This window comes from Coregonus lavaretus (genome assembly GCF_964263955.1).
Source record: "Coregonus lavaretus genome assembly, chromosome: 14".
In the NCBI taxonomy this organism is placed as follows: domain Eukaryota; kingdom Metazoa; phylum Chordata; class Actinopteri; order Salmoniformes; family Salmonidae; genus Coregonus; species Coregonus lavaretus.
Window position 1 is genome coordinate 40,460,434 of NC_140001.1, and position 12,023 is coordinate 40,472,456.

At 41.7% G+C, this 12,023-nt stretch overlaps 1 protein-coding gene across 1 annotated transcript; it reads right to left on the bottom strand.

Annotated features, from left to right (window-relative positions):
- Positions 1–1,929: 1,929 nt before the first annotated feature.
- Positions 1,930–11,569, bottom strand: rnf180a (ring finger protein 180a; the record flags this gene model as incomplete). Its single annotated transcript, XM_084177237.1, has 4 exons — positions 1,930–2,132; positions 2,363–2,488; positions 3,533–3,764; positions 11,402–11,569. The coding sequence occupies 4 exons, from the start codon at positions 11,567–11,569 to the stop codon at positions 1,930–1,932; spliced, it is 729 nt and encodes a 242-aa protein (XP_084033363.1).
- Positions 11,570–12,023: the final 454 nt, after the last annotated feature.

Here is a 12,023-nt window from a genome sequence, read left to right on the forward strand (position 1 = left end):
ACTTTGAATTGCAAAGACTACATACACAAGGAGTGCTCTGATGCCAGAAAGAAACAGATAAAAAATTACACAATAACCATGAGAGGCATTTAGAGCTGAAGAGAATGAATTGGATCCACAATTCACTTCAAAGACACACTGCTGAGAAACCCATTTTTTAAATGAGTAGTAGAGGAAAAGCCGAAAAATGAAAATAAAATAACATTACTTGTATGTAACTGTTTTCTGTATATATCAGTAAAACAAACCATTCGAAATTATTGATCAGAGTTGTACTTCTGGCAGGAGTGAAGGTGGCTTACAAATTGCTATAAGACCTTGGGACCTGGGGACTATAAGGTTCTATCTAGCTGCGCAAAGCATGGTTCTGAGATATTGAGCATTAAAGTTTTCACATCCAATATCTTAGCAATGTTTTATAGAGAATTTTTCTTTCATAACCCATTAAGGTCCTCACCGTGAAGGTACCTAAAGTGCAGAGTATCAAAATCCTAAGACATTTGTCAATCTTTTTTTTTAGGGGGTTGCAATCGCAGATAGAACCTTATGGCTCTGAAATGTCAATCTGGGTTCAGCCATAAGGTTCTATCTGGCACAGAATGCTAAAATTATTTAAAATTTAAATAGAAAAGTACAGACATTTAATGATTAAATAAAGAAAATATCCTTCTTTCTAATGATATCATCAAAAATATTAATTAATGTTCATCATGCATTTGTTAAAGTGATCGTTCCCTAAAACGACAAATACACTGTATCCTATGAATAACTAGCAACATTGTTAAAGTTTAGCTCTGGATGAGTAAACTGATATAGTTTTCTGGTCTCTGACACCCAAAGTCAGTAAACTACTTTTTAGATATCAATAAAATGTAGTAAGTTTGCAATTTTTGTGAAATACCCCTTCCATGGAGGTTTTCATATTGATATAGAACAAGACAAAAACAGCAATGCCTCTCCTAAGGGCCTTAATTAAATATGCTCTAAGGCACCTGTATTTATTTGATTTTGCCATAAAGAGCTTACATTATGGCCATTCTTCTGAATAAGTGGTGAAACAAAATCAAAGTAATTTAAAAAGAGGACCAGAACCTATGATATGAATAATCAAGGACTTGGGACTATAAGGGTCTATCTGCAAAATGTATAGTTTTGAGATAATTAGTATTTTTCAAGTCCCAGATCTCAGAACTGTTTTGTGATTTCTTCCTCTTTCATGTGGTCCTCTGTAGCTCAATTGGTAGAGCATGGCGCTTGTAACGCCAGGGTAGTGGGTTGGATCCCCGGGACCACCCATACGTAAAGATGTATGCACACATGACTGTAAGTCGCTTTGGATAAAAGTGTCTGCTAAATGGCATATTACATTATTATTATGACTCAATAAGTATATCATCTTTCAAATAATTATGTTTGATTGACAACCCGGTATTGTGTGACTGGATTGCAGATATAATTTTACAGCACCAAGTTAAACGGTGTTTGCGCAGATAGAAGTTTCAGATTTTTTATTTATTTCATCGTAAATTATTATTTTTAAAAAAATCTGACATATCTCACATGTAAAGGACCACCTAAAGAGCAACTCTAGGGTCCCAAGTTCACAAAATTGCCAAACTTAGAATCAATCCAGGTACCTTTTTGTTGTTCCTTGTTTCCATTAGACTTGTAACGGTGCCTTAGTGATATTATAGGTTGACTGTGTAGAGATCATGTAATTCTCCAATGCCCCCCATATGGTACCCTGTTTCCTCAATTCAATAGGGATCAGCTGGAACACTGTTGGTTGTATTCTACCAAGCACATCTCCAATTTGTCTGTAACTTACTCTGCCTCGTTTCCTCCATCCATCCATCCATCCATCCATCCATCCATCCATCCATCCTTCCATCCATCCATCCATCCATCTACCCATCTATACATCTGTCTTTAGAAGGAAGGGAAGAAGAAGTAGCAGAGAAAGCAGAAGATGATGAAGCCGATGATCCAGTTGACAGAGTAGATATAGATAATGACCATGTCCATGTCGAAGTGCCAGCCGCGAGAATTGTCCTCAAAGTCCATGGCGTCTAGACGGTACCCCCCGTGGGGAAACTGACGCCTGGCTATCGGACTAGCTTGCCTATGGAAACCTGGAGAGGGGTTGGAATGACGGAAAAATCTGGTTATTCCAACTTTTCTTCTGCATCTACATTAATCTTGGAATAGAAAGTGTACAGTAAGTAATAAATAATAATTCTGTAATCATAACATAATGATAATAAACAAATAAATACATTACCATTTGGTCATCTTATTTCTAAAAAGTAGAACCAATAAGCTTGCTTAATCAAGTCTAAACAGTAGAGTCAATAACACTCACCTCCAAAAATACGGAAAAGTTTCCTGCAGCTTGGGAGCGGCCATTTTGCACAATTTGCCTTCTGGAAAGTCTGTTTCCGGGAGAGGTATTCCTTTGGGAAGAACGTCCGTGCTGTGTGGTTCAACTCTGCAACACAGACAAAGAACAATAAAAGGCCCTTCTTTGGTTTACTATCTCATTATCTTAGTATCAAACGCCATCACTGTTTATCTCTAACTATTTGGGTAGATTCTGGTAGATTTTCTATATTTTCTAATAGTTAAATGTTTGCACTTTTGTATTCATGTGTGATACATAAAGGAATCAGCATTTTTGAAGATAAAATAAGTGTAGGATTTGAAGTGGTTCAAGGCACTCTGTCTGTCGCTGTCTCTCCTCTCAGACAACTACTGTTGTTCCTAGTGTGACCTTGGCTTGGATAATCAGCAGTATAATCCCATTTAAAACCACACTGTCCAAATATTAAGTACCCTTAATGGGTATGAGGTTCTCACGTTACACTTAGCACACAAATCACCTGCAATCAATCACCTTACAGTGTGCAACAAGTTTATAGTTTCTACGTGTGACCCATGTGAACGTAGCTAGGCTACATAAGCTTTGCTGTGGCAGGTTTGAAAACTGTCCTTCTTCAGTCTACAGCCCTCCATCGTATTCATGTGTTGAAATAGAAGGTTGATTCTGTTGTATTTCCTGGCCAGTGCTGAACCCAAGGTGTGTAACATTCCCTAGAGGAACTGCAGGATCAAACACACAGATAGTTGCGCCTCAGTAATGCACCATGTCCAGATAAGTATGTTTGTCTTGATCTGTTAATGATCTAAACAGCATGAATAGTCATAAATGCAGTACAGCTGTTCCTTTTGTGGACGATGATAACTGTGGCGTGTCTTCAAGTAAAGTAGTATGTTCCAATTCTCTACAACAATTTCCTTTCCTTACTTTTGTCCCTTTGTGACCACTGATCGGTGGAAGTACTGGATGGTTCCTAGCCTTGGTACCAGTCTGTTTAGCTATTCCACTCCTTGTACTCCATGTCATATGCTTCTTTGGCTAAACAGACTGGTACCCATTATAGATGGTTCCACCATGGCTCTTCCAACTGCAGTCTTTTATAGAGCAGTGGTCATGAGAGAGACAAGGAGAAAAGGGTTTGGATACTGTGCTCACCCTTCTGGAAGAAGACGTGAGTGATGGTGGTCCTGCAGAGTGGGCAGGGGGTGTTGGTTGGGCTGTTCTTGGCCAGGGTACGGAGGCAGGGCTCACAGAAGATGTGGTTACAGGGGTGGCACATGTAGGGGCTGAAGTAAACGTCCAGACAGACAGCGCAGATGAAGCCCTCTCTGTCCCCAGCACTCACATCCTCCTCCTCACTGCTGCTCGATGGGTTCCCTGTCGAACTCTGCAGAGACACAGAACATGACAACAGGGTTGCATAGCTTTTTCAATATAACAGGAAAAAAACTGACAGATCAGTTGGGTTTCCTGTGGAAGTCTAGGACAGAAAATGGCAGAACGACACAACCCATTCAAGGTTGTAAGGTCTCATGACCATAATATTAAAATACATGCTGATGAGTTGTACTCCTGAAGGCAGAGAGAGACACCCAGCCATGTAAATATAACCCATATAACCTTTGAACTCTTTATGAATCTCAAATGAGGCTTTGACAGCCGCTCGTCAAACAGACTGCGCATGATTTCAAGTGACTGTGTCAGCTGGTAGTAGCCATTTGTGAGAATGTGTTCTTTTCCCCCTGATATTCTATTCCATGAATCTATATTTGAGGTGTGGGCAGGTGTACCAGTGCAGGCCTGATGAAGGGAGATGAGTTGAGAGTTTGGTAGATATGAAATAAAATGGTGAAATTAGGTAACCGGTGAAGTAAGCCACTGTTTGTAATAATGCTAGGCCTATATAATCTTCCAATATATTATTCTGACAAATGTCAGTTAGTCAAGAATACAAGTGTATACAGTAGCATAGTGATGAATCAAAGCTTTTATAGAGAGCTGTTTTGCTCCAGTCATTAAAAGCGAAGACAGTCTGAGTCCAATAAGCGTGTTAAATTATTAACTTGGAGATGGGTTTGCATTAGCAGGTACTCTAAATCTAGGAAAAGTCTGACATCCCACTAAGCCATTTATAAGCCTGGCACCTAATTTAGGTTTGAACTGGGGCAGTAGAAACAACTATTTTGTTGGAGGGAAAGCTAAGATGTGAGAAATTTGGTAGAAAATAGGAAGCAGTCAGCTCAGTTCTTCAGACACTCTAGGGCAGGGGTTCCCAAACTTTTTCACTCAGGCCCCCCTTCCAGCATTGGGGAACATCCCTCGCCCTGACCCCCCCCCCCCCCCCCCCCCCCCCGCATGCACGTCAGGTCTATTTCTATGGGCAAAAGCACTGTTCATGACATAAACTATACACATCCCTCTTGTTGGCGGAGAGAAAATGTTGCAGGTTAAAATATGATTTCCTTAAATTCTACACATTTTGTTATGGAGTGCAGAGAAAACGTTGCTGTTTTAAAGCTAATTGTCTTACACTTCTATACATTTTGCCGTGTCTAATGTTAATTCATGTGATATTTGAATGACTCAAACATTACAACAAAATCTATGGGATAAAAAAACCTAGCTAAAATGGGCTAGTTGAGTTGATCTGGACATTTCTGACAAGTTATAAATAGCTCTCTATGGTATCCAATGACTGATTTAACAAGAGGAAAACTAAAGATTGCACCTTGTGTATTCTACTATCACAACTTTCAAGAGAAAGTTGAAAGCAGGACTGAGTTCCTCCCCCCAAAAATGCTCTAGGGGACCATCACAAGACACTGATAAAAACGGATTAATACACACCTCAAGCACATTGTATTTGTTTTTAAATGTATCTATTCTACCTTATTGTTACCAGGAAGTCGCTTGCTTTTTGAAAGACAGACAGAGAGAGAGAGAGAGAGAGAGAGAGAGTGAGAGAGAGAGCGAGAGAGATCCACAGTCGACTCACTCCCCCCTCATATCAGGGACAAAATACGGACTCTGGATCACCGCCTGGGGGTATCTTCATCCTACTCCCCCTCAGGGCTCCCATCCCTCCCCTTCTATCCTGGGGTTAGGTATATGCATGTAGCCTACAAGAGCCTGGAGCCTGGAGCCCATGGAGTTGTTTGAACATTGCTGCGTGGACCTGCTCCCATTCAGCCACAAGAGCATTAGTGAGGTCGGGCACTGATGTTGGGCCATTAGGCCTGGCTCGCTGTCTGCGTTCCAATTCATCCCAAAAGTGTTTGATGGGGTTGAGGTCAGGGCTCTGTGCAGGTCAGTCAAGTTTTTCCACAACGATCTTGGCAAATCATTTATGTATGGACCTCGCTTTGTGCACGGGGGCATTGTCATGCTGAAACAGGAAAGTGCCTTCCCCAAACTGTTGCCACAAAGTTGGAAGCACAGAATCGTCTAGAATGTCATTGTATGCTATAGCGTTAAGATTTCCCTTCACTGGAACTAAAGGGCCTAGCCCGGACCATGAACAACAGCCCCAGACCATTATTCCTCCTCCACCAAACTTTACACTTGGCACAATGCATTGTGGCAGGTTGCGTTCTCCTGGCGTCAGCCAAACTCAGATTTGTGCGTCGGACTGCCAGATGGTGAAGCGTGATTCATCACTTCAGAGAACGCGTTTCCATTGCTCCAGAGTCCAATGGCGGCGAGCTTTACACCACTCCAGCCGATACTTGGCATTGCGCATGGTGATATTAGGCTTGTGTGCAGCTGCTCAGCCATGGAAACCCATTTCATGAAGCTCCCGACGAACAGTTATAATAATAATAATTTGCCATTTAGCAGACGCTTTTATCCAAAGCGACTTACAGTCATGCGTGCATACATTTTTGTGTATGGGTGGTCCCGGGGATCGAACCCACTACCTTGGCGTTACAAGCGCCGTGCTCTACCAGCTGAGCTACAGAGGACCACAGTTCTTGTGCTGACGTTGTTTCCAGAGGCAGTTTGGAACTCGGTAGTGAGTGTTGCAACCGAGGACAGACTATTTTTACGCGCTAGGCGCTTCAGCACTCGGCGGTCCCGTTCTGTGAGCTTGTGTGGCCTACCACTTTGTTGCTGAGCCGTTGTTGCTCCTAGCTGTTTCCACTTCACAATAACAGCACTGACAGTTGACTGGGGCAGCTCTAGCAGGGCAGAAATTTGACAGACTGACAGGTGGCATCCTAGGACGGTGCCACGTTGAAAGTCAATGAGCTCTTCAGTAAGGCCATTCTACTGCCAATGTTTGTCTATGGAGATTGCGTGGCTGTGTGCTCAATTTTATACACCTGTCAGCAACGGGTGTGGCTGAAATAGCCAAATCCACTAATTTGAAGGGGTGTCCACATACTTTTGTATATATAGTGTATAACGATAGTAGCCACAACTACGGTGTGTTTTTAATTCAGTGTTCATAAATCCTGACCCTGTGAACCCACGGTGTATACAGGATTTTGATTTACCCTAGTACTATATTTTGCCTTGGAGTATTATCCAACTCCTCAGTACAAAAGTGTAATTTCCACTCACAGCATTCAAACTGGCATCTTCAAGTAGTAATCTAGCCAACTCCATAACTCCATCCATAGCAAGTTATTCATAACAATGCACAAAACCAATCTCAGCTAGGAGAACATTGTATGTGTAATGTGTATGGCAGCTTCTACATATACTATTTGCCATCATGCCCACAGAGAATGATGTCAGAAACAACACAACAGCCAGTCACAATCATTCCAGTCCAGCAACGTGACTATGGATCTGCACCGGCCAATCCAACTGGAATCTGTTCTTTTGTTTGGGTGGTTTTGAAGGGCTCTCTGCCCAAGCATCATCATGCAGCCAATTCAGATATAACCCCACTTTAACTGCACAGACAATGGCTATTGAGTCAAGCTGGCCGCTGATGGGGCTTGTTTAGAGTCAGCGGGACACCCACACTCACATACACGCGCACACACACACAGGCCACATGCACACGCACATGCACAGTGGAGGCTCCTGAGGGGAGGACGGCTCATAATAATGTCTGGAACGGAGCGAATGGAATGGCATCAAACAAATGGAACCCATGTATTAGATACCATTCCGCTCCAGCCTCTACCATGAGCCCGTCCCCCCCAATGAAGGTGCCACCAACCTCCTGTGATGCAGACACATGCAGGCAGGCAGGCACACACATCCCATGACATTGATGGGCCTGTTGAGAGTCAGTAAATAATCCCACACAGTTACTGAACATGTAATGCAGAGAGAGAGAGAGAGGTGAGGGAACAATTCACTTTTGTTCCACAGTATAGTACATGGCTGCCTCGTTTTTGTCAATAAATGCCTCATTCACTTTGGGTAAAATAAACTTCATGTGCCTACACCACCCGCTTTTGTCTGCATACAACAAAGCTCCGTCCTTGCCATGTCTTGTTTGGCACAGGGACATGTTGGCTAAAGAAACAAACTGGAACCTCGTCTATTGAGACACATTGGCTGTCTGCTACAGAGCTGAACTATTTACATATGATATACGCCAGTATGCAAATGCTACAGTGTGCAGAAACACGCATGTCGTCACACACAGCGCACTGCTTGGTATTTGTGTTAATGACACACTGTTGTTGTAGAGCTTAAGGTTTTTATACAACAACCCAATGTCCTGAATTGTTCATGGGTTCGTAGCCCTTTCCTTCAGGTAAATTAAAGGAAAAGATACACACAGCCGATTGGGCATACCATGTCATTTCAACATGGAGAACTGGGAAACATTTGGTACATACGTTGATCACTGACATTCCAACCTATTTTCACCTTCTCAAAAAGTTTGCTGAATTCCCAATGTATTGTCACTATGCTTTCAACCATCTAAAAACTCAACCAAATTCCAATGGAAAATCAGTGTCTGATTGTTGGTTTAGTTGTCACCTACAGTAAATGTGTTATCACTGTGCTTTCAACCATTTAAAAGCACAGCAAAGTTCAAATGGGAATACAACGTTAGATATTTAGTTTATTTATACAACAACTTAATGTCTTATCGCTGTGCGTCATCTAATAGCACAACAAAATGACCTGGATTGGATTAAAGTACATGGTGCAAGTGATCAATGCCGTTTGAAATTCTGTGCAGATTATTATAGCAATTGTGAGGATTTCCACAGACCTGCTACCCTGAACATGCACACTTTCTATGATTACATAAGAATATTTATTGTTACAGTAACCTCAAAATGTAGCCATGGATCTGTTACTCGTTTTAAGGTTGAATTAATACTGTTACATTAGTTTGCAAGATAGCCTTAACATTAAGCAATTTACTGTCTTACAAAAGTAATATTGAATTGTATTTGGTTGACAACACAACCTAATATCAACATTTAATGGAGATGTATCTACTGCTTGGATTGTTCGATCTGAGCCACTGGCTTAATCATATTCTTTAATTTCTTTAACCTTTATTTTTGGTTGAGATGGAGATGTGAATCCAACATATAATTTGTTAACTTGTCGCAAATTAATAGACTATTTACCGTATTGCAAAAGTGATATTGAATTGCGTTTGGTTGTCAACGCAACCAAACATCAACATTTGAAGGAGATGTTTCTTCTGCTTGGACATCTGTGCCACTGACTCTGGCTTTAATTCCAGTTTGTCTAAAAATGTATAAATTATATGTTGGATTCACGTCTACGTTTCAACCACAAATCTAAGTTAAAGAATAGCACTAAATCACGTCAAATCAAACTTTAAATGCACTTTAAACACAGTTTAATTTATCCTATTGTTTAACTTAGATTTTTGGATGAGATGGAGACGTGAATCCAACATATTTATTATTAACTTGTAGATTACATTGGAAATCAACCAAAACTTGAAACCCTAGGCCTATATGTATTGTCTATTTTTAGTTGAATTCTGGGCTGAATTACTTCTCAAAACTATTCATCCCCCTTGGCGTTTTTCCTACTTTATTGCATTACAACCTGTCATTTAAATGGATTTTTATTTGGATTTCATGTAATGGACATACACAAAATTGGTGAAATTAAAAAAATAACTTGTTTCAAAAAATTCTAAAAAATAAATAACGGAAAAGTGGTATGTGCATATGTATTCACCCCCTATGAAGCCCCTAAATAAGATCTGGTGCAACCAATTACCTTCAGAAGTCACATAATTAGTTAAATAAAATCCACCTGTGTGCAATCTAAGTGTCACATGATCTGTCACATGATCTCAGTATATACACACACCTGTTCTGAAAGGCCCCAGAGTCTGCAACACCACTAAGCAAGGGGCACCACCAAGCAAGCGATACCATGAATACCAAGGAGTTCTCCAAACAGGTCAGGGACAAAGTTGTGGAGAAGTACAGATCAGGGTTGGGTTATCAAAAAATATCTGAAACTTTGAACATCCCATGCATGGAGCGCCATTACATCCATTATAAAACATTTGAAAGAATATGGCACCACAACAAACCTGCCAAGAGAGGGCCGCCCACCAAAACTCATGGACCAGGCAAGGAGGGCATTAATCAGAGAGGCAACAAAGAGACCAAAGATAAGCTGCAAAGCTCCACAGTGGAGATTGGAGTATCTGTCCATAGGACCACTTTAAGCCATACACTCCACTGAGCTGGGCTTTACGGAAGAGTGGCCAGAAAAAAGCCATTGCTTGAAGAAAGAAATAAGCAAACACGTTTGGTGTTCGCCAAAAGCCATGTGGGAGACTCCCCAAACATATGGAAGAAGGTACTCTGGTCAGATGAGACTAAAATTGAGCTTTTTGGCCATCAAGGATTACGGAAATTCTTGAGGGAAACCTGTTTCAGTCTTCCAGAGATTTGAGACTGGGACGGAGGTTCACCTTCTAGCAGGACAATGACCCTAAGCATACTGCTAAAGCAACACTTGAGTGGTTTAAGGGGAAACATTTAAATGTCTTGGAATGGCCTAGTCAAAGCCCAGACCTCAATCCAATTGAGAATCTGTGGTATGACTTAAAGATTACTGTACACCAGCGGCACCCATCCAACTTGAAGGAGCTGGAGCAGTTTTGCCTTGAAGAATGGGCAAAAATCGCAGTGGCTAGATGTGCCAAGCTTATAGACATACCCCAAGAGACTTGCAGCTGTAATTACTGCAAAAGGTGGCTCTACAAAGTATTGATAGTTATGCACGCTCAAGTTTTCTGGTTTTTGGTCTTATTTCTTGTTTGTTTCACAATAAAAAATATTTTGCATCTTAAAAGTTTTAGGCATGTTGTGTAAATCAAATGATACAAACCCCAAAATCCATTTAAATTCCAGGTTGTAAGGCAACAAAATAGGAAAAATGCCAAGGGGGGTGAATACTTTAGGCTCATTGTAGGCTCATTGATGAAGTATGGTTTTGTTTGCTCTGTTGAACCTACCCTTTCGAATGACTTCGATAGCAACAGTGAATCTATTTAGTGGACATTTCTCAACAATCACTCTTATGATAGCACATTGGTTATAGTCAGTGACAAATATCAAAACAACAGCAGGGCTGGGCTTGGTTAATACCCTGGATGAGAAACAAAGGGAACGCTGTAGATAGATCAACTCTCCAGTAGGAGGTGCTGCTCAGACTATCGTTATTTTTCTTATAGTGGATATTACGTTGAAGATCTGACATTGTTTCAAAGGTACAGACTCAACATATTTTATACAAGGTTTGTCTATGTTGAAAATTAGTTACTATGATGACATAATGGTTGAAATTCTACCCTCAAAACAACATTTTACGTTGATTACTTTTTTCAAATCCAATATATTTTCCACCTAGATTCCACATCACAATACGTTGACAAATTACGTTGAAACAACATTGATTTAACCAGTTTGTGCCCAGTGGGAGTATACTGCTGAGCAGCAATAATCTTGTATTCAAGGGGAAGTTCAGTATTTTATCATTTAATGTTAGATGGTTCTTCACCCTGAAAGTAGACAGCAAATCAAATGCGGTCTCTCTCACCTGTCTAGTCTCCTGCAGCTGGCTCTGTCTCCATCTCTCTCTCCTCCTCTGCCTCCTCCTCAGACTCTTCATCCTTTTCCTCTCTCTTTTAGTCATCCTCCTATCCATCGCTGCTGGAGCAGGGGACAAGGGCACAGCCGGAGTCAGGGTCTGAGTCACCACCCCCATCACACCACTACCCCCTTCTCCCTCCTCCTCTTCCTCCTCCTCTTCTTCTCCCTCTTCTTCCTCCTCCTCTTCCTCTTCCAGCTCTAAGCTGCTGTGGGAGAAGAGGCATGTCCGAGTCCTTCTTCTCGGGGACAATCGGCCAATCCCTGACCCTGGCTCTCTAACCGTGTATATGCCACGTCGCATTTCCGTGATGTCCGTCCTTGGCGACAGTCTCCTTGGTGACAGAGTGGAGGTTCTGATTCGGATGGATGGGCGGAGTAAGGCGGGAGAGATGGAGCCGGAGGCTTGGCGTGGAGACCTGAGGGTGGTGCTAGATCGTTGGTAACTGGCGTAGGGGCGTCCAGGTGAGGGTAGTCCTCTCTGCAGTCTCCCCTGACCCTCAGGAGCCTCCATGGTTTGAAGAGGGTTGGCGTTACTGTTTGAAAAGCTTTGTGTCCTGCTGCTCTGGTCC